The sequence below is a fragment of the Cyanistes caeruleus genome, chromosome 26 (genome assembly GCF_971803275.1).
Source record: "Cyanistes caeruleus chromosome 26, bCyaCae1.hap1.1, whole genome shotgun sequence".
Classification (NCBI taxonomy): domain Eukaryota; kingdom Metazoa; phylum Chordata; class Aves; order Passeriformes; family Paridae; genus Cyanistes; species Cyanistes caeruleus.
In genome coordinates this window covers 4,379,765-4,404,364 of record NC_141726.1, presented here as the reverse complement: position 1 = coordinate 4,404,364, position 24,600 = coordinate 4,379,765, and the positions used below count along the sequence as shown (strand labels likewise).

Genomic DNA, 24,600 nt, shown 5'->3' with positions numbered 1-24,600 from the left:
CCTCCAAGGACCGTCCCGCCCGGTACCGGGGGTCCCACACCCCTCCAAGGACCGTCCCGCCCGGTACCGGGGGTCCCACACCCCTCCAAGGACCGTCCTGCCCGGTACAGCATCCCCGGGAACGCCACGGACCGCCCTGCCCGGTACCGGGATATCCCACCGCGCCAAGAGCCGCCCTGCTCGGTACCGGGATCCCTCCTGCTCCAAGGACCGTCCTGCCCGCTACCCACCGGTGTTCCTGAGCACCAAGAACCGTCCTTCCCAGCACCAGCATCCCCGGGAACGCCAAGGACCGCCCTGCCCGGTCCCGGGATGCCCCGCCACGCCAAGGACCGACCTGCCCGGTACTGGGACCCCGCCCTGCGCGGTACTGGGAGCCCGCCCTGCCCGGTCGCGGGGTGCCCCGGAACGCGTCGCCGCCCACCCTGAGGAGCGCTCGGTGCCCATCGCTCACCTCCGCCCGGCCCCGCTCCCGGCCCCGCTCCCGGTCCCGCCCGGCCGCCGTACCCGGGCCGCGCCCCTGGGGCGGGGACAGGAAGTGACGTCAGAGAGGCTCCGGGGTGGGGCCCGCGGGGTGAGGGGTCGGTAAATATTGGTGACGTCACACCGCCAAGATGGCGGAGGGGTGAGCGGGGCACGGCCGGGGGGCGGCGGGACCGGGATCGGGACCGGGATCGCAGTGGGGACGGACGGTGGCGAAGGGGGAACCGGGGCGGGGCTGGGGCTTGGGGGACGGAATCTGGGGTCAGGGTCTGGGTTTGGAGTCGGGATCTGGAGTCCGGTTCTGAAGCTGCGGTTTGGATCTGGGATCTGGGGTCTGTGTGTGGGATCGGGATCTGGGGTCTGGATCTGGGATCGGGGTCTGGGTCTGGGGTCTGTCTGTGGGATCGGGCTCGGGATCTGGGATCTGGGGTCTGTGTGGGATCAGGATCTGGGGTCTGGGGTCTGCGTGTGGGATCGGGGTCGGGATCTGGGGTCTGGGTCTGGGATCGGGGTCGGGATCTGGGGTCTGTGTGGGATCAGGATCTGGGGTCTGGGTATGGGATCGGGGTCGGGATCTAGATCTGGGTCTGGGGTCTGTGTATGGGATCGGGGTCGGGATCTGGGATCGAGATCTGGGATCAGAATCTCGGGTTTGAATCTGCAGTCTAGCTCTGGCTCTGGGTTTGGGATCTGAGGTCGGGATGTGGGATCTGGGATGTGGCAGCTCGGTTTGGGATCCTGGTTTGGGGTCGGGATGTGGGATCTGGGTGTGGCAGCTCGGTTTGGGATCCTGGTTTGGGGTCGGGATGTGGGATCTGGGTGTGGGTTTGGGCTCCGTGCTCGTGTCCCCATGTCGTGACGCCGTGTCCTGTCCCCGCAGGGAGGACGGGGGCTGGTGGCGGAGCTGGCTCCAGCAGAGCTACCAGGCCGTCAAGGAGAAGGTGGGAACCGCCGGGAGGGGCCGGGACGGGCGGGCGGGACCTGCGGGGCGGCCCCGGGAGCCCAGCGAGGCCGCGGGGCTGCAGCACAGCCCGGGAGGGTCTCCCAAACTGGGATCGGGATGGATCTTCTGGCTGTGCGAACACTGGGTCATGTTGGGCTGTGTCATGTGAAAATCACCCCTTGAGCAGAGTGGGTTGTGCTTCCAGCGTTGCTTTGTGGTGTGTAATTTCCTGCTTGTGTTAATTATACACAAAACTTAAACCCAGGCTTTTCCCAACCTGTGTTTTTTCTAGTTTTGGGTTAAAAACCTCCTGGAATGTGTTTTGGGCATAGCAGATGCAGTTGTTATTCAGGTTATTCTGGTGTTACGCATTGCCCAGGCTGGGCTGAGGGCTCAGTTGGGCTAAACTCTCCCATTTGAGATTTTGTAATGTGCTGGGAGTGATCATGGCTTTGTTGGGGATCCAAAAGTCTGGAGAATGCATCTCCTGTCTCCTTGCAGTCCACAGAGGCTCTGGAATTCATGAAGCGGGACCTGGCTGAGTTCACCCAGGTGGTGCAGCACGACACCGCCTGCACCATCGCCGCCACCGCCAGCGTGGTCAAGGACAAGCTGGCAGTGAGTAGGGGCTGGGAGAGCTTAAACATCATCCAGTACCACCCTGCCATGGGTAGGGACAGCTTCCACCACCCCAGCGTGCTCCAAGCCCTGTCCAACTCGGCCTGGGATAATTCCTGGGATGGAACAACCACAGCTTCTCTGGGAATTCCATCCCACCACCCTCACAGAGAAGAATTCCTTCCCAATATCCCATCTAACCCCACCTTCCTTCAGCTTGAGGCCATTCCCCCTTGTCCTGTGACTCTGTGCACTTGTGGGTGAGCACAGAAGGTCCCTGTGGTTCCCTCTGCACTGTGCTGAGCAGAGGTGACGCTGGCAGTGTCACTGTAGGGTGACCCAGCTCTCCACACGAGCTGTGAGCCTCAGCCCTGCACAGCTGCTGCTGGGACAGTCCCACCCCAAACCAGGCAACCCCAAACCTGGTTGTGTCCTTCCCACAAGGCCTCAGCTCAGTTGTCCTCGGGGCAGGTGCCTCCCACCAAATCCTTCCAGCCCAGCCTCCTCCACAGCACTTTCCTGAAGGGAGAGATCCTGCTTTCTTAAGGATCCTAGCCAGAAATTCTGGGATGTTACTGACACTGTACTGCCTCTTCCCTCGAAGAGGGCGGAAGGCTCCTCAGGTGCCACTGAGAAGGTGAGGAAGGGGCTGTCTGACTTCCTGGGGGTCATCTCGGATACCTTTGCTCCCTCACCGGACAAGACCATTGACTGTGACGTTATCACACTGATGGCAACACCCTCAGGTACCACCGAGCCCTACGACAGTGCCAAGGTGATTGTCTCATTCTGGGCTGTGGCATCTGAGCCCTGTCCCCCGGCTCTGCTGCTGGCCCTCCCCTGACAGCTGTCCCCATGTGTCTCCTCCAGGCTCGTCTCTACAGCCTCCAGTCCGACCCAGCCACCTACTGCAACGAGCCTGATGGTATGGGAGGGTGCAGGGGGGTGCAGGGGGCTGTCCCTAGAGGGTCTGGGGGCCAGCTGGAATTCCCTGAAGCCTTTGGCCACCAGGGCTGGCTTGGCTGTAGCTGGGACCAGCTATAAAGAGCAGATCTGGCTCTTACCTCAAGGACCAGCTTAGGCTGAATTTACTGGCCTGGTTTAAATAGGTGCCTTGGACTGGTGGAGGGGTTTTGAGTCCTGTCTCTCTCTCCTCCTTTGCCCTAGCATCTCTCCAATGAAACTTCCCCAAACTCTGGCTTGTGCCAAGGATTGTTACCCCTGTGCTTGTCCCAAACAGGCCCTGCTGAGCTCCTGGAGGCCTGGCTCGCTCAGTTCAGCTTGGAGGAGAAGAAAGGGGAGATTGCAGAGCTGCTGGCAACCAGCCCTTCCATCCGGGCACTCTACACCAAAATGGTGAGGCCCTGCCTGGGGAATTCCTGACTTGGGGAACGCTGCAGGAAAGCCCTGAGCTGTTTGTCCCCTGCAGCTGGAATGGAAACAGCCGTGGTTGTGTGGTAAACTATGGAAAAATGGTTGGAATAAAATGGGAGCTGCAGGCTTTGGGAGGAGAGAGGGGCACAGCAGCAGCTGCAGCTCTCTCTCTGAGGGGCTCATCCCTTTCCCTGATCCCTTTCCCAGGTCCCTGTGGCTGTTTCCCACTTGGAGTTCTGGCAGCGCTACTTCTACAAATTGCATCGCCTGGAGCAGGTGGGCCAGGCTGTGGGGGGCTGACTGGGGGTGCTTTTCCTGGGAAAACAGGGATCTGGGCTGACTCCTTGGAATCAGTGACGCCAAAATGCCTGGGGGAAGAAAGGGACTGGGGATGTGAGTGGCTGCTGGTGTTGAATTCCCTGCAGGATGAAGCCCGGAGGGAGGCTCTGAAGCAGCGAGCAGAGCAGAGCATGCACCAAGAGGAGCCAGGCTGGGAGGAGGATGAAGGTGAGACAGGTTTTGGGGCTCTGGGAGGTTTGTGGAGAACTTGTGATGAGGGGTGATGGCTCCTCCTTAATCCCACAAATGGCAGTGGGCAGTGAAGGGGCAGCTCCGATCTCTGCCCTGTGACCAGTGATGGGATCTGAGGGACTGTCTGGAGCTGTCTCAGGGTGGTTTAGGTTGGATATCAGGAAAGTGCTCTTCCCCCTGAGGGTTCTGGGGCACTCCAGGGAATGGGCACGGCCCCAAAGCTGCCAGAGCTCCAGGACAGTGCTTTCAGGGATGCACAGGGTGGGATTGTTGGGATGTCTGTGCAGGGTCAGGGGTTGGACTGGATGATCCCTGTGGACTCCTCCCAGCTCAGGACATCCTGTGATTCTGTGAAATCCAGCTCCCAGCCCAGCTGCTGCTGCACTTGCTGAAACATCTCTCACTTCTCTTCTGCCTCCCTACAGAGGAGTTCTTGGGGATGTCCCCCCTGCCTTGTGCAAACATCACATTTCCAGGAGCAGCACAGAGAGAACCCACCCCAGCAGCCCCGGAGGGAAACCACCCCGCTGCTCCCAAGGGCCCCTCCGGGGAGAGCTGGGCTGTGCTGCCCCCAGAGCTGGTCCCAGTGGAGCAGAGCCCCTCGGAGAGCAGCGAGAGCGTGTCCCTTGTGACTCAGATTGCAAACCCTGCCTCTGTGCCTGCCACCCAGCTACAGACTGCAGCTGCACCCACGGGCACCGGGGACCTCTCCCAGAGGCTGGTGGAGGCCACCTTGGAAGAGCAGAGCTCCCTGGCAAAGCCCTCAGAAGCTGCTCATCCTTCTGCACCTGCCGAGGAATCAGCAGCATCCTCGGAGCCGGCAGCAGGAACAGAGCTCAGAGAGCTGGAGAGCAAAGGCAGGACAGAGACTCTGAGAGAGGAAGGGCCCACAGACCTGCGAGTCTTCGAGCTCAACTCAGATAGTGGCAAATCCACCCCCTCCAACAACGGCAAGAAAGGTTTGTGTGGGCCTGGGAACTCTCTTGGGGAAAGGGCTCTGGGTTTGTGGTGGTGAGGGAGAGGAAAGACATCAAAGGTCTGCTGGCTGAGCAAAACAGACTTTTGTTCCCTGGATGCCAGGAAAGGCTGTGTTATGTGGAGGGAATGTGGGGATTCCTTCCCCTCTGTCATCCTGAGGAGAGTCCCTGCTGGGACAATGACAGTCCCCATATCTAAATCCCTCCTGTCCTTCCATATCTGCTGCATTTTCTGTGTGACTGGAACCTGACACATTGTAGTTCTCCCAGGCCAGAGGAGAAAATGTTTCAGCACCCACCTCTCCCACTTGTTCTGCACCAGTCCTGGCTGTGAGGGACACAGGCTCAGTCCATCCCATCTCTGTCAGGGAGCTGTTCCTAGGAATGTGGAGGCTTTCCCTCCTCAGGCACGCTGTGCTAGCTGTGAGCCTTGGGAATTCCAGGGCTTTGGGGACAGCTCTGGTGGCTCAGTGGGGATGTTTGTGCTTCCAGGCTCCAGCACAGATATCAGCGAGGACTGGGAAAAGGACTTTGATCTGGACATGACGGAAGAGGAGGTGCAGCTGGCACTCTCGAAGGTGGAAATGTCTGGGGAGGTGAGTCAGGGGAAGCACAACTCCCCCCCAAAAACATCACCAACCCCTCAGGGTGCTGCTGCATGAGCAGAGTGGGGCTGGTGGGATGAGCATGCAGGTTTCCCAAGGGGTGCAGAGCAGGCAAATCCCTCTTGGGAAGGTGTGGGAGTGTGAGGATACATCAGGCTTTGTGCTGGCTCAGGTGCCCTGGACAGGAGGATCTGTTGAGTTACAGAAACAAGCTCAGAAATAGTTCAGAAATTAATTTCCTTTTGTTTGCAGATGGAAGATGAAGAGTGGGAAGACTGGGAATAAAGCAGCTGCTTCCAGTGTGTGTCACAGGCTCATTTCCACCATCGAATGTGAATTCAATCACGGACCAGCTGTTCCTTTGTGTGTGACTGTGCTGGGGGTTGCAGTTCCAGGCTGGAGGAGTTCCATTCCTGCTAAAACCTCTGGGCAGCAAGTGACCCCTTCAGATCCAGGAGGAGGAAGCAGGAGGTCACTGGCACACAGGAGCCTGACTTCTGCAGAGGTCCTAGAGACTGGCCAAGCCAAAACTGCCCCTGATGTGTCAGGAAGAAGCAGAGTGAGGGGTTCCTGGGGCCAGCTGGGCACTCAGAGCCCTGCCAGGTGTGTTGGGTGCTGCCAGGTTGCCAGCTGGCTCCTTCCTTGCTTGTGTGTGAACGTGTAACCTACAGCTGAGAGGCTCCTGGATGTGGCTGTGCCTGCTCCGCTCGCTGCTCCGCAATTCCCACCCGGAAAGCAACACCCAGGGAGGGCCTGAGGTCTGGAGGTGCTGTGGAAAAAGGCTCATGGCTTTGACCCTAGAAAGAGCCAACCCCTGCCAAACCCTGAGCTTCTGCCTGGCTTTTTGTCTTGGAAGCTTTTTCTCAAGGAAACTCCCGTTTCCAGCAGTTCCTCGAAGAGCCAAGGCCTGCTGCTCCCCCCTTTGCAGCTGCACCACCTTCCTGCACTGGGTTTTGTGTCTTTCTAGTTAAATTCTCCAAGCAAAATCCTCGTGGCTTGCTCTTACTGGAGCCCTGCTGGGCTGGCTGTGGTTTGGGTCACCTGGGAGCAGAAGAACAGAACTCCTCATGTTGGTGCCTAGTTCTGCCCTTGCAAAGGCCCAGCCTGACCCACTGACCACTTCAACCTCTGCTTGACCAGCCTGGGGAGGGAGAGGCTCCCAAATGCTGGTGGTCCCTGCTGGCTGAGGCTGTGTGTCCCCATCTGACCCCGTCCCACCCGTGCCAGGCCCTGCAGCCACCACGAGCTTTGCTGTGCTCGCTTGGGTTCCTTCAGTTCAGCCCCTGAGACTGCTTGCAACACTTCCTTCAGCCCCACAGCCTCTTTTTAGGGCAGTTTCCTTGTCACAGCAGGAGATGCTGCTAGTGCTCAGTTATCCCAAAGGGACAGTGCCCTTGCTGCTCTCCCTGGCCTTTGGGGTGGTGGGGTGACACTTTCTGCCTTTGTCCTGCCCCTTCCAGGGCTGCTCCACTGGGGCTGGGGGTTTCCTGCTGGGTTTGGACAGCATTGAACGAGGTGCACTTGGCAAGAGTTGGGTTTTGGGGTTGGGTTTTCCTCCTTTGGGGTGACTCCTGGTGGGAGCATCCCTGTCCTGACAAATCCCAGGGGACAGCTCTGCTCCTGCCTGGGGTGTGGTGGGTCCAGCAGAGCCTCACCTTGTCCTGGCTCAGATTATGGTGGGCAGGGGACACAGGGGACACCAGTGGGGACCTGGGGCTGGTGTGAGTCCCAGCTGGTCCTACAGCAGAGCTCGAGGGTGCAGCATCTGTGTCACTTTCTTTTCTTCTTTAGTTGAATTAACCGTTGGGTTGGTTGTGCAATATTCTCTGTTCTTGAACTATTCCGCATCTCCCTGAGCCTTTTCTAGCTGGGGTGACAAACCAGGAACAATTCTAACAGCTGGTAGTTTTGTAACAATGACTTTCTCCAAACCTTTTACAGACTTGCAGTTAACAGCAATTAAAGGAGTTCTCAGAGTCTCTGTCTGTCCCCGGTGTTCTCATTTCCTGTAGGGTGAGGATGACACAATTTCTCTTTCATCTCTCTCAGGAGAGGGAAAGGAGCCCCCACTGCCCCAGGCTCCTCAAACTCTGTCCCCTGCTTTTCAGGGCTCTGAGTGAGCCCACAAAGCCACCCAGTGTGACTCAGAGCTTGTTTCTGCCTGGCACATCACCCATGAGCCGGGCTGGGTGGGAAGCACCATGCATTGGGATATTCCCCCATTCCATGACACCACGGGGCTGCTGGCACTGGAGGGATTTTGTCCCAGGGATCCCTAAGGGATGCTGCTTGTGGAAAATGCTGGGCTCCAGCAGCTCTTCCCCTTCTTGCAGCCAAGGGAATGGGACACGAATGAGGGACACGAGTGGCAGGACAGGGGACAGAACCCAAGTGACGGGACACGAGTGACAGGGCAGGGGTCACAGGACACGAGTGATGGGACAAGTCACAGGACATGAGTGACGGGACAAGTGACAGGACAGGTGACAGGACAAATGACAGGACGAGTGACAGGACAAGTGACAGGACAGGGGTCACAGGACAGGAGGTCACAGGACACGAGTGACGGGACAAGTGACAGGACACGAGTGACAGGACACGAGTGATGGGACAAGTGACAGGACACGAGTGACGGGACACGAGTGACGGGACAAGTGACAGGACACGAGTGACGGGACGAGTGACAGGACACGAGTGACAGGACACGAGTGACGGGACAAGTGACAGGACACGAGTGACAGGACAGGTGACAGGACAGGCGACGGGGCAGTTCCGCCCCCGCTCGCTGGGGGCACCCGAGGCCCGCGGCCGCGCCCCGCCGCTCTCCGCGCGCACAACTTTGGCCCCGCGCGGCCGCCGTCCGGCCCGCGCCCCGCCCGGTGCCGCCATATTTTGGCCGCCGCCGCCACCACCGGAGCCGCTGCCGCAGCCGCCGCGATGGGTGAGGGCCCTGAGGGGCGGGTGCGGCCCGAGGAGCACCGGGCACGGCCGAGGGGATGGGGTGGAGCCGGAGGAGGCGCTCCGAGGCTGGGCACGGCGCACAGCCCGTCCGCCCCGCGCTGCCGCCGCCCTCGCCTCTCACCGGCGTCCCGGTCGCTCCCGGGGCTGAGGGCGGCGGGCCCGGCGCGGCCGCTGAGTCATCCCGGGGCCGCTCCCGGCGGCTCTGGGGGCGCGGGGGCCTTCAGGGGGCTCTCGGTGAGGGCGGCCCGGGGGTTGTGACCGCTTCGGGCAGCGCCAACAGCGACTTTGGGGGGCTGCGGGGCGGGGCGGGGGGTTAATGGTGAAATAGAGATTTGGGGGTGTCGGTGCTGCAGAACCCCGGGCTTGGCTCGGGAGAGCTCTCAGGGTCCGGTTTGGGGCTGTCAGCGCTGTAACTTCGGGCTATTTGGGGCTGTTCGTGCTGCTGTTGAAGCCTCACCGGGCTGACCCCGGCTGTCACATCTCTGCTCCGTTTCCATTCTGACCTCTCAAGTGAGAATCCAGCAAAGCTCTTCGCAGGTCTGATAACCTTTCAGGTTGGGAAATCTGAGGCTTTGGTTGTTGTGACTTTGATTAAAGCAAAGCTTGAGCCCTCAGTGTCGCTGTGCACGTGCTGTCCCTGTGTCACCGCGGGTGACAGGACACTGATGGGAAGGAGTGTCACCTCTTGCAGGCTGGTCTCTGTCCCCTGCAAATAAATCCCGGCCCAGTGTTACCCCTTCAAAAAGTGTTTTAATTTCAGAAGCTTTTTGTTTGGATGTGCCTGATGTGGGAGGTCCCAGCTCGGGGAGGAGAGGCGGCCTTTTTTTTGGGTTGTTTTGGGTTTTTTTTGTTTTGTTTCGTTTGGTTTTTTTTTCTTTTTAGAGGATTCCTGTTTGGAAGGATGAAATAGAAAAGCCAAGCCTATAGTAGCTGTGTTTTCCTTTAAATTGACTGAGGATCTTGTGGAAATAAGGATTTAAATGTTTCTACTTTTCATCTGCAATATTTTTTTTAGCCAGAGCTGCTTCAGAAGCTTAATGGCTTTAAAGTGGCAAATTTAGGTTGGATATTGGGAAGAAATTCTTCCCTGTGACTGCCCCAACCCTGGAATTATCCCAGGCCAGGTTGGACAGGGCTGGGATAATTCCCAGCAATAACAGGATAATAATAATAATAGGTTGATAATTCAACCTGGGACAGTGGAAGATTTCCCTCCTATGGCAGGGGTGGCACTGGATGAGCTTTCAGCTCCTTCCAAACCAGGGATTCAGTGAAGCCTCAGAAATGCGCTGTGAGGTGGGATCTTGCTCGTTGGGATCTCATCAGGAACTTTTCTGCTGTCTCCAAATCCTCCTGTGGTGTTCCAGGAGAAATCAGTGACCACATCTGTGTGTGGCTGCTGCACGTCCCAGCCCTGAACAGCTTTGAAATCTTAATTTATGGCTTGAAATGTAAAACCTGGGCTGGCAGCTCCAAGGAGAAAAATGTCCTGGGGCCTGGCAGGAATGTCTGGAGACTCTTGGAGAAGTTTTATGTGAAGCTGAGTATTTTGTGCACAGAAGCTTCTCCTTCTTCCCACCATTGTAAGAGTTTAATATCCCCCGTGTTTGAATTATTTTGAAACAAGCTAAGGCTGTTTTTTTCTTTCTTTTTAAGTTAATGATACTGTTGGAAATTATCATTAGTTTGTTCCTTATTTGCCATGCAAATGACATCTTGGTTTAACCCATGGAGCAGTATTAATGCTCAATTCTTAATAAAACTCCCGTGGCTGATGAATTTAACAGTTAATTGGCTGTTTTGGGCTTTGTTTGCTTTAGTTCAGGAGAGCAAACATGAACTTTGTCAAGGGGGAGACTTTCATCATTAAAATCCTGCAAGAGGGAAATCCTGATTCCTTCAGGCTTTCAGTTCTGGGGCTGGTGAGGTCCAGATAAATCTGCTTAGCAAATCACACAGTCCTGTTTGTTTCTGAGGCATGGAAACATGGTTGGTTGGAAGGGATGGATTTATTTGGAATTTTATATCCCTCTGTAATTATCTCTGAGTGTTTCTGGTTGGTTTTAATCCCTAACTTTCCTAGGTTGAGTTTGAGTGGGTTCAGTTAAAGTTTTTTCCTGTTTTAGGGACTGTTCCAAGCAACTCTCAGCTGACACTTGTGCTTGATCAGTCCATTTTTAAAGGAAATCTGAGTGTTCAGAATGGATAAACCAGAAGAGAACTTAAAGCTCTCAAATTTTGGGATGAAAAAAAATCAAATCAGGAGGAGGAAACATTGAGAACTGGCTTGAGGAGTTGCTGGGTTCTTTTTCCATCAGGGCAGGGACATTCCTAAAGTCTTCCTAATCTTCTCTTGACCCTCAGGAACGAGAAGCAAATGCTGTCTTGAGAGTGAATTTCCCCCAAAGAGAATTTCTGCCTCTCCCTTCCCCCTCCCAGCACTGCACATTCCAGTGGTGATATCACATCCCTGGCTGCCGGGAGCTGAACGAGCCAAAATAACTGCGGGGCTCAGGGATTTACCAGCACAGCGTGTCCCAGAGCCCAGGGACGGGGCCAGGCTGCTCCAAGACAGCTCTGGAAGAGCCTCTGCGGGACTTTGGTGGTGCCAAACACTCCAATAACCCCTGTGAGAACAAACCAGCCCTGCCCTAGTGTCAGCACAGCAGAATTCCCCTGCTTTTCCAGGGTTTAAATGTGGAATTCCAGGATTGGGGTTATGTGAGAGAATTTTTTTGGGTAGTTGTTCTCCTGTTTAGCTTTGTTTGCTCTGTCTTCTGAGCAAACAAAGTGAATTTTTTCCTTTTATTTTATTCTATTAATTCACTGCTAAACTACTGGTGACAGTAAAAAAAATGTGGTTTTGACTGATTTCTGATAGCAGCTCAGAGCTGTCCTTTGACACATTTTATGTGTTTATTAATTTGATTTCTGTTTAAGTAGTACAGATGATTTAGCCTTCTTTTTCTAGGGTTTCAATCCACTTAATAAAGTTGTTCTGGACACATTTTTTTTTCCCTAGGAGAATCCTCTGGAGATGTTAATTAAGTTAGGAAGAGATGGGAGGATCCTCTAGGATTTCGGGGAAGTGGAGAAATATGAGGAATGAGGTTTGTCCCATGAACTCCAGCAGTTCATTTCATTTATTTTGTTGCAGTATGACTAATTTAGAGGAGTTTAAATTATAAATCACCAACTTCATCCCATCCCAGGGAAAACTTGGATGGAAAGGGCCTTTGGAGGTCACCTAAGAGCTGGGAATGTCCCCAGCAGGCACTAATTGACAGATTAGTGCTGATGAAGTTCCTCAAGTGTATTTATTTACACTTGCATAATTCCCCACTGCAAAGAGCAGCTGTCAGCCTTCCTGGCCGGGCTGTGTGTTCCCAGCCACCTTTGGAAGATTCCCTGTGGAATATTCCCTGTGGGAAAGGGCGTTTGGGCTTCAAAAGAGCCGTGTCAGGTCTCACAGTGCAGGCTCAGCTCGCCCTGACTCAGCAGCACAAGTCCTGCAGTGACTCAGCTCCCAGGCTTTAATCAGCAGCTGAATAAAATGTTGGAAGCAAATGCTTCTTGCAGAAAATTGGGAAGAGGCAGGGTTGAATTCCTGATCCAGGAACATCCAGAAGCTGTTAAAGTAACAACTGTGGAATTAGAGTTTCCTGCCATAGCTTGTAGTGGCTTTACAGGGATTTGAGTGCCCTGCTGAGCCTTCAAAATCAAACTTTCACCCTGTTTTTCCTTTCTTTTGAGTGGTAAATACCTTCTCGTCCTCCAATTTATGAGTGTGGCAGCTTGGACTCGTAACTTTGTGACAGCTGGAGAATTTTTTTTTCCCTTCAGTGAAGCCAAGAGGGTCCAAATTTCTTCCAGCTCCTGAGGGGGTTTTCCTTGCACAGGAAATTGGGAAGGTGTTGTTCAGTTCAGTTTCATTCTTAAGTTTGAAATGAAAATACTGATTTTTTTTTTATTATTTTTTCCTGGAGCTATGAATGAAGTTTGCTAATCCAGGGAGATACAAAAGGCACAACTTGGGGAACTGTGGTATTCCTAAAGCAGAAGAGATGTTTTGTCCAAGCTGGATCAGAACTTTTTAAAATGGAATGAATCTTGCAAGATTTGGTGTTTTCTTGAGTGAACTCTGAGGATTTTAGTTCAGTGTCCACTGGACCTTCTGTAAAAGCAAAAATTTCCAGAGTAAAATGAAAATCTGTGGCTGGAGTCTCTTCCCTGCATCAATTGCTTAGGAGCAGAGGATTCCTTCCCCATTCCTGACAGCCCAGGTGCTCCCAGATCCTGATTAATGGCTTTAGGAATATTCCCACCGATTGGAATTTAGACTTAACAAAAATGAGCTGGATGTTTGATACTGAAACATTCCAAACACAGAATTTGTCCTGCTGTGTTTAATTCCTGAGTCAGGAGCTCACTGGGAGGTCCAATCCTGCATTTCTCACACCCATTGCCATGGAAATGGGGTGGAATGTCCCAAATCAGCATTCTCCTGCCATTAAAGCATTGCCAGAGATGATGGGCTGGGAAAAACCAATGGAAACCATCTGCAGGGATAAACTGTGGGAGAAAAACCAGGGAATTTTGTGACAACCAACCCTGAAGAGTTATCCTTGGGATTTCCCTGCAGGATCACAGTTCTTGATGCTCTGGGATAAAAAAAAAACACCAAACCTTAAAGGACAAGGTGCTGAGTGTTCCTGAGTCTGGCTCTTTTGGCACAGCTGAGTTTGGAGGCAGCTGAACTCTCATGTGTCAGTTGGCTGTTTATGTGACTGCCTGGTAATCCTGTGTATCCTCACTTTTCCTTCCTCCTTTTCTTCAAAACCACCTTTTAATTGGAGGCTTTGCTTTCCAAAAGGAGGATTAAAATTCTTAAATTGTTTGGAGAACTAAGCTGTCAACTCTTACTCTTCCATGTGGCTGCATGAGCCACAATGGGGTGGAAATAAAAACAAAAACATAACAGTGGTGCTTAAACATATTTTTCTGAATTAAAATCTATATCTAGATGACACCTGGCTATTGTATGGTAAGATATAAACCACTAAAGGCTGTAGATTTTTCTCTTTTTTGGTGTCTTTTTAGCTGGTTTTGGGAAATCATAGAACTGAAAGTATTTTGTTTCCTCTCCTGTTAAAATATTGTTTTTTCCCAGTTATTTTTTCTCTCTCTCCTTAGTAATGAAAAGCTGGATATTTGTATTTAGCAGATGTTTTTTCTTGGGTTGGCTGTGGATTTTGGGTCTGACAGTTCTCCAGTTGATTTTGGAAGGGCTCCAGGGTGGCTGGAGGCAGTTGATAAGTGAGACTGAAACTTTCTGTGAGCCACAGGGCTGAGGGTGACTCAGGCTTGAAATGAGGAGCAGATAAAACTTCAAACTTCCACCTGCCCTTAGCAGCTGGGAAAAAAACCCAAAAATATTTGTTTTCAAATGAGTTCTGAAGGAATAACTTGGTTCAGGGCGAGTTGGGTCTCAGGTTTATCCTGAGAAAGGCAGAAATAATGTCAGAAATGGGAGAATTTGGGGAGTTTTACCATGCTTAAAGCAGTGGGTTCCAGCTGGAGCAGTGAGGTTTTATCCTCCCATACTTCAGTTACAGCTTGGCCCTGGCTGCCTTCAGCTGTGCCAGAAACTGGAGTATCCCTTCCCTGGCTGGGAGGGAAACTCGGGAGGAATCAGGTTGGAATTGCTGCATTTGTCAGCTCTGAAACAGCAGCAGAAGTAGGTCAGGTCCTGAACACCTGGTGGGACACACATGGCCTGTCCCTCACCTACAGCTCTGCTCTGTTGTTGTTATAAACTCCATGCCTTCATCCTGTTGCGTTTTTGCTCTCTGGGAAAAAATGTCTGGGAAAAAAAATGCCGTGCTGATAGCAGGGAAATAAAAATTCCTGCTAAAAACCAAAGGCACTGGGAGCAAATAAATGTATTTTTCATCTGGTTATTCCATGCTTTGTGCATATGGGAGGGACACACAGAATCAGTGACAGGAACCCTGAGGCAGAATTCCTCCTGTTTTCACAGAAAACTATCGAATGAAGAGCTACAAGAACAAAGCCCTAAATCCCGAAGAAATGCGCCGGAGGAGAGAAGAGGAAGGGATTCAGCTGCGCAAACAGAAACGAGAGCAGCAGGTAGCTGTCACCCTGAGCAGGTTGTGTTCAGCCTTCCCACAGCCCACACCGTGCTGCTGCCCAACTGGAATCTTCAAGGATCTGTGCATTAAAGTTTGTTGACAGTCCTTATTTTTTAATTTCTAACTGAGATCTTGCTTTTTTTCTCTTTTTTTTTTTTTTTCCTCTGGGCTCTGCTCACGTGGAGAGCTTTCCAAGCATTTTGTTCTTGGGCTACTCAAGGTTTCTTTTTTTTCTTTTGTTCACAGATCCTTGATTTTAAAGGTGGTGGTGGGGTTTTTTTAGATATAATTAGTGAATGAGATTATTTCCTGGAGAAACAGGAAGAGCAAGTGAAAGTATGGCCTGTATGTATTTCTTAACCCCGAGTGTATTTCTTTTTTGGAAGCACGAGGTGATTCCCAAGTGATGTGTGTGGAACTAAATATTTGCTTTATTAGCTACCTTATCCAAGCTGCTTTTTCCTGATTTTGGTCAAATTCTGCATTTGCCTGCCCCCGTGGCTCAGTGATTTGGACATTTGCATATTTGAGGGCAAGACTTAGCAGGTTTGTGTGCCACACTAATCCTGAGAGTGCAGAGCTGCTGTTAATGACCACTTTTTACTCAGGTTCACTCCAGGAAGGATGTTGGTTGAGGAACAAGAATGTCGAGTTGTGGAGCCTGTTCATCCTTGCTTTCTAATAGCAATCTCTGTGTTTTGGTCCCCACCAGCTCTTCAAAAGAAGGAATGTGGAGTTGATCAATGAGGATGACTCCATGTTTGACAGTCTCCTGGTGGATTCCTATGTTACTTCCACAACGTGTGGGGTAAGGTGCCTTCAGACAGATTTAATGCTTTGGTGAGGCCCTGCAGAGATTCCCAGAGAAGCTGTGGCTGCCCCATCCCTGGAGTTATCCCAGGTTGGATGGGGTTGGAGCACCCTGGGATAGTGAAAGATGTCCCTGCCCTTGGCAGGGGGTGGAACTGGGTGATCTCTAAGCTTCTTCCAACCCAAACCATCCTGGGATTGTGTGATTGCATGGAACTGCCAAACTCCAAGGTTTTTATTCCCTTACTTTCAAGAATGTTTGTGTAAATTAGTGCAGGCAGCTGGAACAGCCACAAAGCCTTGGCTAAAATGTAAAGAGGAAATTTACTCTTGAGGGGAAAATTTATTCCTGGGAGATCCAGAGGGACACAAATGGAGCCCTGCAAAGCTCAGCCCATGCCAGGGAATCCCTATCCTGCTGCTCACTCTGGTTTATCAAGGGTTATTCCCAGCTGCATGTTCAAAATCCTCCTCCAGTGTCCTCCCCTTTTATCCCATTCTCCCCACCAGTGTTGGAAATGGGGCCTGGAAGAGTCTGTCAGGAATTCAGTGCTGTGCTGGGATCCCCAGTTTTGAATCCTTGGGTTTCTGGCTGAGCCCAGATCATGGCAGGACATCATGTCTGTGGTGCCTGAAATAGTCTCAGTCTGCAATGAAACCATTTCTCTCTTCTCCTCTGCATCTTTCCAGGAGGGATTGATCACAGGAGAGATGGTGGAGATGCTTTTCTCAGATGACCCTGACCTACAGCTAGCAACCACTCAGAAATTCAGGAAATTACTCTCCAAAGGTAAAAAGAACTCATCCCTGCCCAAGGATCCAACAGAGATCCTGCCTTTACGAGGGTTTGTGCACAAAAGCTTTGCAGGTTGGGGGAAAAAAACATCCATAATCTAGAAATGTAACAATGTCTTGTATTGCTGATGATTGTCAGCTGTGTGATTTGTACAGAAAATGATTCTGCCAAGCTGTCCTGCTGAGTTCAGTCCAGTTTGAGATAATTAAATTAGCACTTGAGGCTTGTTACTCCCCTGCATGAGGCCTGTTCACTCCCTGACACTGCCTTGCTGTTTCAGAGCCAAATCCTCCAATAGATGAGGTGATAAACACTCAGGGAGTGGTGGAGAGATTCGTGGAATTTCTGAAAAGAAGTGAAAATTGCACATTACAGGTAAAGGAGATTCTGTTATCAATTCTTCAGGGTGTGCAGCTGTTTAACCTGTGAACCCACAGGTGCTGTCAGGGGAAAATGATATTTTGAACCCCAGAAATGCAGTGTATGTGATCTATAAAAGACAAAACTAGTCTGTAATGCTTAAGCAAAAAAGTAAATTGCTCTGAATGAAATTATTGGAGAAATTCTGGCAAAAATCACCTAATTCAGCTGCAGCTGAAGAGATTTTGGCCTTCCTGTAGCTGATATTTCTGCTGGGAGCTGCTGGAGCCATGGGATAAACCTGCAGGAAGAAACTGTGGGAAGAAAAACCTCCATTGCTGGAGGCTTTTAAGCAGAGGCCAGGAAATGTTAGAAATGGGTTTGGCCAGTGCTGATCCTGCCTGGGGCTGAGGGAAGGCCTGGGTGGCTTCCTGAGATTCCTTCCAGCTTGGTAATAAGTCCTGGTTTCTTTGGAGGGGTTAAAGAGACTTCCATACATGGAATTTGATCCATGTTGGTGACTGCTTTCCTCTTTCTCCCTGCCCTCTGGCCAGAGGGGCTTAATTTCCAGAAGAACTGGATGGAAATCTGGTTTTAAACCACAAAAAGAGAAGCAAAAGCAGGGAAATTCCGTCCAGCTTCCCTTGAACTCGCAGCATCTTTGGGATGTTGGATGAAATACAAAAAAAAGTCTATTTTGTGTGTTTCTGCACTCCTTGCCTTCACTTTTCTTACTGGGAAATGGTTGTGGAGGAGAAATGACATTTTGGTGACATCTCTTGCTCATCCTTTGAGCAGCTGTGGCTCTTTTGTTGCTCAAGAAAATAAAATCCTTTGAGTATTGAGGTGCTCTCTTCCTTTCTCTCACAAAACCTTTGTAGCAGGATTGTAGGCACAATGTAATGAGAGCTATTTTGCTGAATCAGGCTGCTTTTATTATATTTTATTTGTCACTCCTTTCAGTTTGAGGCTGCGTGGGCCCTGACGAACATCGCCTCGGGGACTTCCCAACAAACCAAAATAGTCATCGAGGCTGGGGCAGTTCCCATATTTATAGAACTCTTAAACTCTGACTTTGAGGACGTTCAGGAGCAGGTAAGGATCACTCCTCGCTCTGGGATTTCAGAGTAAATTTCATGTTAAAAATGCAGCGCTTAAATTGAGTGATCACAACTGGCTGCAGAGCACAGACTGTTGCCTGGAATTACAGGAAAATTGCTTTCTCAGCACACTGCCTGCTTCTCCCTGTTAGAAACTGGATGCTAAAACTGTTGCTGTTTCCTTTCAGGCTGTCTGGGCCTTGGGGAACATTGCTGGAGACAGCTCTGTGTGTAGAGATTATGTCCTTAACTGTGCCATTCTTCCTCCCTTATTAATGTGAGTAGCCATGAGGAGTTCTGGGATTCCCGTTGTGCCAGGGCAGCAGTGTTGGAGAGGGACCCACAGATTCCCTGGCAGTGTGGGATCCCTGGGAATCAAACCTCTGGTGCAGAGGAGAAGGGAATCTGTGGATGACATTCCTTCACACTGCTCCAGGGGTGAGGTGGGTGCTGCTCCTTCTGGAGTCACAGGGTGTCCCTCAGCTCCTGCTCTCTGTTTGGGCTGGGGATTTGTTGGGATCGGAGTCAGCTCTCTCACACCACCTCCCTTAGCATTGTGATAACGTGGATCTGTCAGGCCTGGGCTCTTGTTTTCCTGGCAAGAATTGATCTTCATCCCACCCTGGAAAAGTGTGGCTTTGTCCCAGATGGCTGATTTTGCTGCTTCTGGTGTCAGCCAGGGCTCAGCCTGACCCCTCACCCCACAGGACTCACCCTGAGCTCAGACTGAGCAGTTTGTATCACTTGGTTTCTGCTGATGGCTGGGCTGAATTGGAATTGGAACTAAATGTTTTAATTCTTTTGGTTCCCTCTGCTTACACATCAAGGACAATAACCCCTGGTAATTCTCTGTTCAGGCTCCTCACCACATCCACCAGGCTGACAATGACACGAAATGCTGTCTGGGCCTTGTCCAACCTGTGCAGAGGAAAGAGTCCACCTCCTGAATTTGATAAGGTGAGAAGAAATGCCTTGTTGGCAGCCAGGTGGTGGGGAGACACCCAGTGAAGATGTTTAGGTTATTTTGGACTGTTGAACTTGAGGAGGGCACAGGGTGACATTTTTCCTGCTCAGGTTGATCTGGATATTTAATTTTTCCCAACTTTTCTGCTGGGACCCCTCAAATAAGGTACAGGCTCAGGCTTCCCTAGAAAGTTTCTGTCAACCATTTTCTTATGAACTCTGGAATTTTGAGTCTTCAATGATGACCAATTCTGAGACCTGGAAATGCTAAAAACCATTTTAGCACTCACTCCTGTGAGCTGTGGTACCTTCCTTTTCCATGTCCAGGGAAGCTAGCTAAAGGTCCTGCTGGCTTTTCTCATCCTCCTTTGGCTACACAAAAATGTTTTAAATCAGTGTGTTTTCACTTCTTTTAAGTGAAACTTCACATAGCAAAGCTGGGAAACCTGTGGTGAGGGGTGAAATCTGAATTAAGTGCAAATATAAATTGACTTATTGAGGTGAACTTGGTCTAAATACTGAGAGTCAGAAATGGAGCAGAACTCTTACAGGAACTCCAAAAGCTCAGTGGAATTCCTCAGTGTAATTTGAGTGCAGCAACAAAGCTCTTGAGGTGGCTTTGGGTGCTGATGAGGAGCTGCTGATTGGGAGAAGGGATTTTATCTGGGCAGCCAGCATGAGCAGGAGGTGTTTTCCTGCAGGTGTGGTGGTCCTGGCCTGGTGACTAACCCTGGGTGGTGGCTGTTGTTGCAGGTGTCCCCCTGCCTGCCAGTGTTGTCCCGATTGTTGTTCAACAGTGACTCTGACCTGCTGGCAGACGCGTGCTGGGCTCTGTCCTACCTGTCCGATGGTCCCAACGAGAAGATCCAGGCTGTGGTGGATTCAGGGGTGTGCAGGAGGCTGGTGGAGCTCTTAATGTGAGTATCTGAGGAGACTGAGTGAGAACCCATCCAAATCCCATCAGAGCCAAACCCCTGTGGGATCCAGGCACTTGAGCTGATCTGGAGCAAGTTCACAGCTGGAATTTGCTGGCTTGCCTTCCTGAGCCAAAGATTATCCAGTTTTTCTCTAGGCTATGAAAAGATACCTGTGTTGGTCTCAGCATCTGCCCCAAAAATTATAAATTCACTGATAAAAGACACATTATCCATAGAAATTTCTGAAATTCATTTTTTGAGTGTGGGCCAACTACAGAGACAACTGGGAAGAACTTTCTCTCTCCTTTCCCAGATTTCCTTAATGATTGCAGAGTGTTGTGTGCTCTCAGACTTCAAATGGAAGCCTGGTTATGAGGCAAATCAAAGAATAATGGCTAGGAGAAACCAGCCTGGCTTTGTTCCTCCAAAATCTGGAAAAGGAGATGGGAGTCAGGCTGCAAAGGATCAAACTGTGCTGCAACTTTAGTTTTCAGTGGCAATACGCTCTATGCTCAGCTTACCCTGTGTTCTGAATGGCAGGGGGTGGAATCCTAAGAAAATCATGCAGATGGGATCATGGGGAGGGAACATCATGAATATCTCAGGGATCTGATGGATTTGGGTTTGTTTTCCCACAATTTTCCTGCAGGCACAACGATTACAAAGTGGCGTCCCCAGCACTTCGAGCAGTTGGCAACATCGTAACGGGGGATGACATCCAGACCCAGGTGAGAGGAGAGGAATTTCCTGCAGGGAATGCAGGGCCTGGCACTGGTGATCTCATTTCTGCTTCCTTTCTCCCAAAGGTGATTCTAAACTGCTCAGCCCTGCCTTGCCTCCTCCATTTATTGAGCAGTCCCAAGGAATCCATCAGGAAAGAGGCGTGCTGGACCATATCCAACATCACAGCAGGGAACAGAGCACAAATCCAGGTACAGTCTTCTCCAGCCTGCCTGCAGTGATCCCAGCTTCCAAGCTCAGCATTAAGGATTTGCAGCTTTTCCTCACCCTGACCCTTAAAAGCTGCATTGGTTCATCTCTTACTCTGCAGTCATTTGCAAATTTGCTGCTGCCAAATGAGCTAAAAAATGGGAATGAAAATTGGGAGTGGCAGCAGCCCATGGATTGAATCCCACAGGTTGGATCACTTGAATTAGAAGAGATACAGCCCCTATTTCTCCATCCTCAATCCCTTTGAAGAGCTGGAGCTCGTTGAGGTTTAATTATCCTTTTCCTGATCTACACAGGGAAGCAGAGCAGAGCTTTCAGCATTCCCACAGTACTGATGAAATTCCAGGGATTGTCTGCTGTGCTGGTTAGGGAATATCTGCTCTTAATAGGATTTGTCTGAAGAACAAAGCACAGGAACCACTGCAGGGTGCAGCTTGGGAAGTTCTTCACATTGGGATATGGAGGTGGAGGTTTCTTTCAGGTGCTGGGAAGCCTTTTGGGAAGTGCTGCCAATGCCAACCCCTCTCCCTGCCCTCTCTTCCCAGGCAGTCATAGATGCCAATATTTTCCCGGTGCTGATCGAAATCCTGCAGAAAGCAGAATTCCGCACGAGAAAAGAGGCAGCCTGGGCCATCACCAACGCCACCTCAGGAGGGACTCCTGAGCAGATCAGGTATTCCCTGAGGGTCTCCTCCTGGGGGAACCCTGGCTGAATTCCTGGGAGCTTTGCCTTGAGGGGAATTTCCAGGCAAAGGAGGAATTTGGAGAAATTCTGGAGAGTAACTGAGGCAGGCAGAGCTGGACTGTAATTTGTAATTTCCTTCTGGATGAGGCTAATCTAATCCCAAACTTTCTCCATCTCTCTTTGGGTAGTTGAGGCTAAATGTCCAAACTTAATGACAGATTAAATTCCAGTCTGGACTTGAGTAGCACCAGGATTTCAAAAGTGGTTCCTTTCCTTAAAAAAAAAAAGAGATTTCTGAAAACAGGGCTGTGTACAAATGCAAATAAACAGATCAAAATGAACCTTGCAGAGCAGTAAATGTGTATTTTAAGGTAAATTTCTGGATTTCAGTTGAACTTCTTTCCTTTGATTTCCAGTGGAGCAAAGGTGATGCTTCCCAGCTGCTGAACACACAGTGATGCTGGTGCTGCCTTCTCTCTGCAGGTACCTGGTGAATTTGGGTTGTATCAAACCTCTGTGTGACCTGCTGACTGTCATGGACTCCAAGATTGTTCTGGTGGCCTTGAATGGGCTGGAAAACATCCTGAGGCTGGGAGAGCAGGAAGCCAACCAGAGTGGGACTGGGATCAACCCCTACTGCAGCCTGATCGAGGAGGCCTATGGTAGGTGGGGCTCTGGGCACTGCAGCAGTCTCTTGGTTGCTTTTCTGCTCTGTTTGAAGGGTTTATTATATTCCCAAACAGCCAATATTTGTTCCAAAATCTTTTCAAACTCATTTAGTGGGTGATGAGAAAATACTTGGAATTAAAACTCTGACCTGGAGCCCAAGCTGAAAATTGTGACTTGCACCAGGTGGAAATATTAACCAGGAATGAGCTGAGCTAAATAAAAAGTGACAGTTCTGGGTCTAAAATGGCTCTGACTGTACCCAGTTTTTATACTGGAAATCCAGGGAGACTTTTCCTTTCCCTGGAGTGGCTTAATTTGGTGCTGATGGGGGTTTTTTATTTATTATTTATTTTTTTCTGTCCTCCTCTCAATGCTTTCAGGAGGAGCAAATTCCTATTTTGGTCTGAAACTCCCTGTGAGCTGGCAGTGTGCTTTGCCCTCTCATTACTCTGAGTGTCCTGATTCTCCCTGGAAGGATAATTCCTGGAATTCCTGAGGGTGCATTGGTGCTTTCTGTGCAGCAGAAATGCTAAATGTGGATTTAATTGGGGCAGTGCAAGCTGGAGGCTCCTGGGACAGGCCCTGCTCCTCCCTACCCCCTGCAGCTACCAAATTCCTCATTTTTAATTCCACTGGAATCTGGGATTAGCCTGCAGCTGGGAGCACATCTGGAAGAGCTGAACCAGCCTGGCAATGATGAGATCCAAGGGCAGCTTTGGAACAGTTGGATTTAGGTGTTCTGCTCACAGAATTCTTTCAAAGATGGAGATGTGGATTTGTTTCATCCCATTCAGGTGTTCTGCTCACAGAATTCTTTCAAAGATGGAGATGTGGATTTGTTTCATCCCATTCCACTTTTTTTTTTTTTCCTTAAAAGGTTTGGATAAGATAGAATTCCTCCAGAGCCACGAGAACCAGGAGATCTACCAGAAAGCCTTTGATTTGATCGAGCACTACTTTGGGGTGGAGGACGACGCGGCCGTGGCTCCCCAGGTGGATGAGAACCAGCAGCAATACATCTTCCAGCAATCCGAGGCTCCCATGGAAGGATTCCAACTATAATCCTGGGGAAAATCCTCAAAAAATAAACCCCAAAAACCACCACAAACTTTCTGGAAAGTATGGGAGAGCAGCTGCTGGTCCTGGCTGGGAAGGCTGGACACCCACTCCACCTGGTTAGGAAAACTCTACAAATACAAACCACGGTCCCGGAGAGAAGGGGAATTTCTGCTCCTTGTTCCTTTGGGCTGCTGCTCACCTTGTCTTTGGAGGCAGGATGGACACAGAGGTGACAGGTGGCACCTCTTGGTGGCTTCTTCTTTGTGGTGGTGTCTCCCCAATGCAGTTTTTACCTCGGGTACTCTGGCCTTGGGTTGGGTAAAGACACAGAGAGGAGGGAGCTGTTCTGGCCACAGTAATTCTGCAAAACGTGGGTTGATCTATTTAAAATTTTTTAATTATTTTTTTTCCTTTTTTCTTTTTCTTTTTTTTTTTTTTTTCTTTTTTTGCACATGTTACTCTTTATTAAAGACTCTTTAATATGCCAAGAGCAAAGTTTAGCCCTGGCCTTCCTCCTTCAGGTGGACAGTCCTGGTGAACCCAGGACCAGTTCTTTGATGAAAAATACTGAAAATGGACAGAAAAATGAGAAGTTCTCTCACTGCTGGGAAGTTTTTTGGTTTTTTTCCTGCTGCTTCCCTTTGTCTAGATTTTTTTTTTGTTTTCTTTTGAAGAACTGCTAGTGGTATTTCAAAGGATTAAAAACAACAACAACAAAAAAAAAAGCAACAAGAGCCCATAGATGGGAACTGGGGTGGATTTTTTTGGAGCAGGAAGCACAGCTGCTGTTGCACAGGTTTGGTTTGCATTGTACTGACTGATCTCAGAGCTCTGAAATGCTGAAACCCAACTTCATCTTTACTTGAAATACTTTATTTTCCATGAGAAACATGGGCTGAATTCTGGGTTTTTCCTGCCTTGGGGTGGTTTGGGGTGGAGAAGGATTGGCTCCAGCTGCCAGTGGTGATGGAAGCTCCAACAGCACCAGGTTTTCAGGTTTACCTCCTGCTCACAGTCGGATAATGCACATTTTGCTTCCAAAAACGGCAAATCTCTGTATTTTTTATATTATAGATAGGGAGATATTTGTCTAATTGGGCCACAGAGAAAACTATATATGAAATTTGTGTAATTCCTGTAACTGAACACTGTGAGGTGGGCACACCTGGAAACCCCCCGGGCTCCTCCTGTGGCTGAACACGGAGCTCCCTCAGCCCCCTCGGCGCCTTTTGAGTGACTTTACCACAATTTCCCTAAAAACAGGAGCAAACAGCGAGTCGGGGGGTGCGGAGGGGAAGCTGAGCCCTTGTTGTGGAACAAATAAACTCCACCTGTGCCGGTGCCCGGGTGTGGCGTGATGCGGGTGCTGAGGGGGGAATCGGTGACCTTGGGAGGGGGCCCCGCTACCAGCGGGAGCGCGCGGGGCATGCTGGGAGTTGTAGTGCTCAGGGCTGCCGTGCGCAGGGCCTGCTGGGAGCTGTAGGCTAGAGTTTCCACCTTTCTTTTCTCCGTCCCACCTCCTTCTCCTCCTCCTATTTCTCCTCATCTGCTTTTCCGCACATTTTCTACCCTCCGCCCCGAGGAGCAGGGTGGGAATTGTAGGGCCCAGGTCGGGCAGGTGCCTGGCATGCTGGGAGTTGTAGGCA

The 24,600-nt window shown here is 50.8% G+C and overlaps 2 protein-coding genes across 7 annotated transcripts; both read left to right on the top strand.

The window, feature by feature from the left end:
• Positions 1–272: 272 nt before the first annotated feature.
• Positions 273–7,510, top strand: BSDC1 (BSD domain containing 1). Its single transcript, XM_086863529.1, has 11 exons — positions 273–625; positions 1,364–1,424; positions 1,928–2,044; positions 2,649–2,819; positions 2,915–2,969; positions 3,285–3,400; positions 3,626–3,694; positions 3,844–3,925; positions 4,375–4,908; positions 5,419–5,522; positions 5,784–7,510. Exons 1-11 carry the CDS (start codon positions 615–617, stop codon positions 5,814–5,816), a joined length of 1,353 nt encoding a protein of 450 aa, XP_086719655.1. The 5' UTR covers positions 273–614; the 3' UTR covers positions 5,817–7,510.
• Positions 7,511–8,295: 785 nt separating this feature from the next.
• KPNA6 (karyopherin subunit alpha 6) lies at positions 8,296–24,296 on the top strand. 6 transcript variants are annotated; one of them, XM_086863512.1, is made up of 15 exons: positions 8,359–8,472; positions 11,515–11,602; positions 14,533–14,642; positions 15,357–15,452; positions 16,145–16,244; positions 16,531–16,625; positions 17,574–17,705; positions 17,899–17,987; positions 18,568–18,667; positions 19,427–19,590; positions 20,240–20,318; positions 20,397–20,522; positions 21,087–21,214; positions 21,710–21,888; positions 22,773–24,296. In XM_086863512.1, exons 3-15 carry the CDS (start codon positions 14,544–14,546, stop codon positions 22,955–22,957), a joined length of 1,572 nt encoding a protein of 523 aa, XP_086719638.1. In that variant the 5' UTR covers positions 8,359–8,472; positions 11,515–11,602; positions 14,533–14,543; the 3' UTR covers positions 22,958–24,296. The 6 variants fall into 6 exon arrangements, with proteins under 6 accessions (XP_086719637.1, XP_086719634.1, XP_086719638.1 ...); XM_086863510.1 differs by having other exon boundaries at positions 8,388–8,472; positions 14,533–14,735; XM_086863511.1 differs by lacking the exon at positions 11,515–11,602 and having other exon boundaries at positions 8,296–8,472.
• Positions 24,297–24,600: the final 304 nt, after the last annotated feature.

Excerpts from the sequence above, each read along its gene's own strand:
- BSDC1 (XM_086863529.1), top strand. Across the intron at positions 2,820-2,914 it reads AGCCCTACGACAGTGCCAAG|GCTCGTCTCTACAGCCTCCA; the intron begins GTGATTGTCTCA and ends TGTCTCCTCCAG. Across the intron at positions 4,909-5,418 it reads CTCCAACAACGGCAAGAAAG|GCTCCAGCACAGATATCAGC; the intron begins GTTTGTGTGGGC and ends TTGTGCTTCCAG.
- KPNA6 (XM_086863508.1), top strand. Across the intron at positions 19,591-20,239 it reads AGGCTGGTGGAGCTCTTAAT|GCACAACGATTACAAAGTGG; the intron begins GTGAGTATCTGA and ends ATTTTCCTGCAG. Across the intron at positions 20,319-20,396 it reads GGGATGACATCCAGACCCAG|GTGATTCTAAACTGCTCAGC; the intron begins GTGAGAGGAGAG and ends TTTCTCCCAAAG.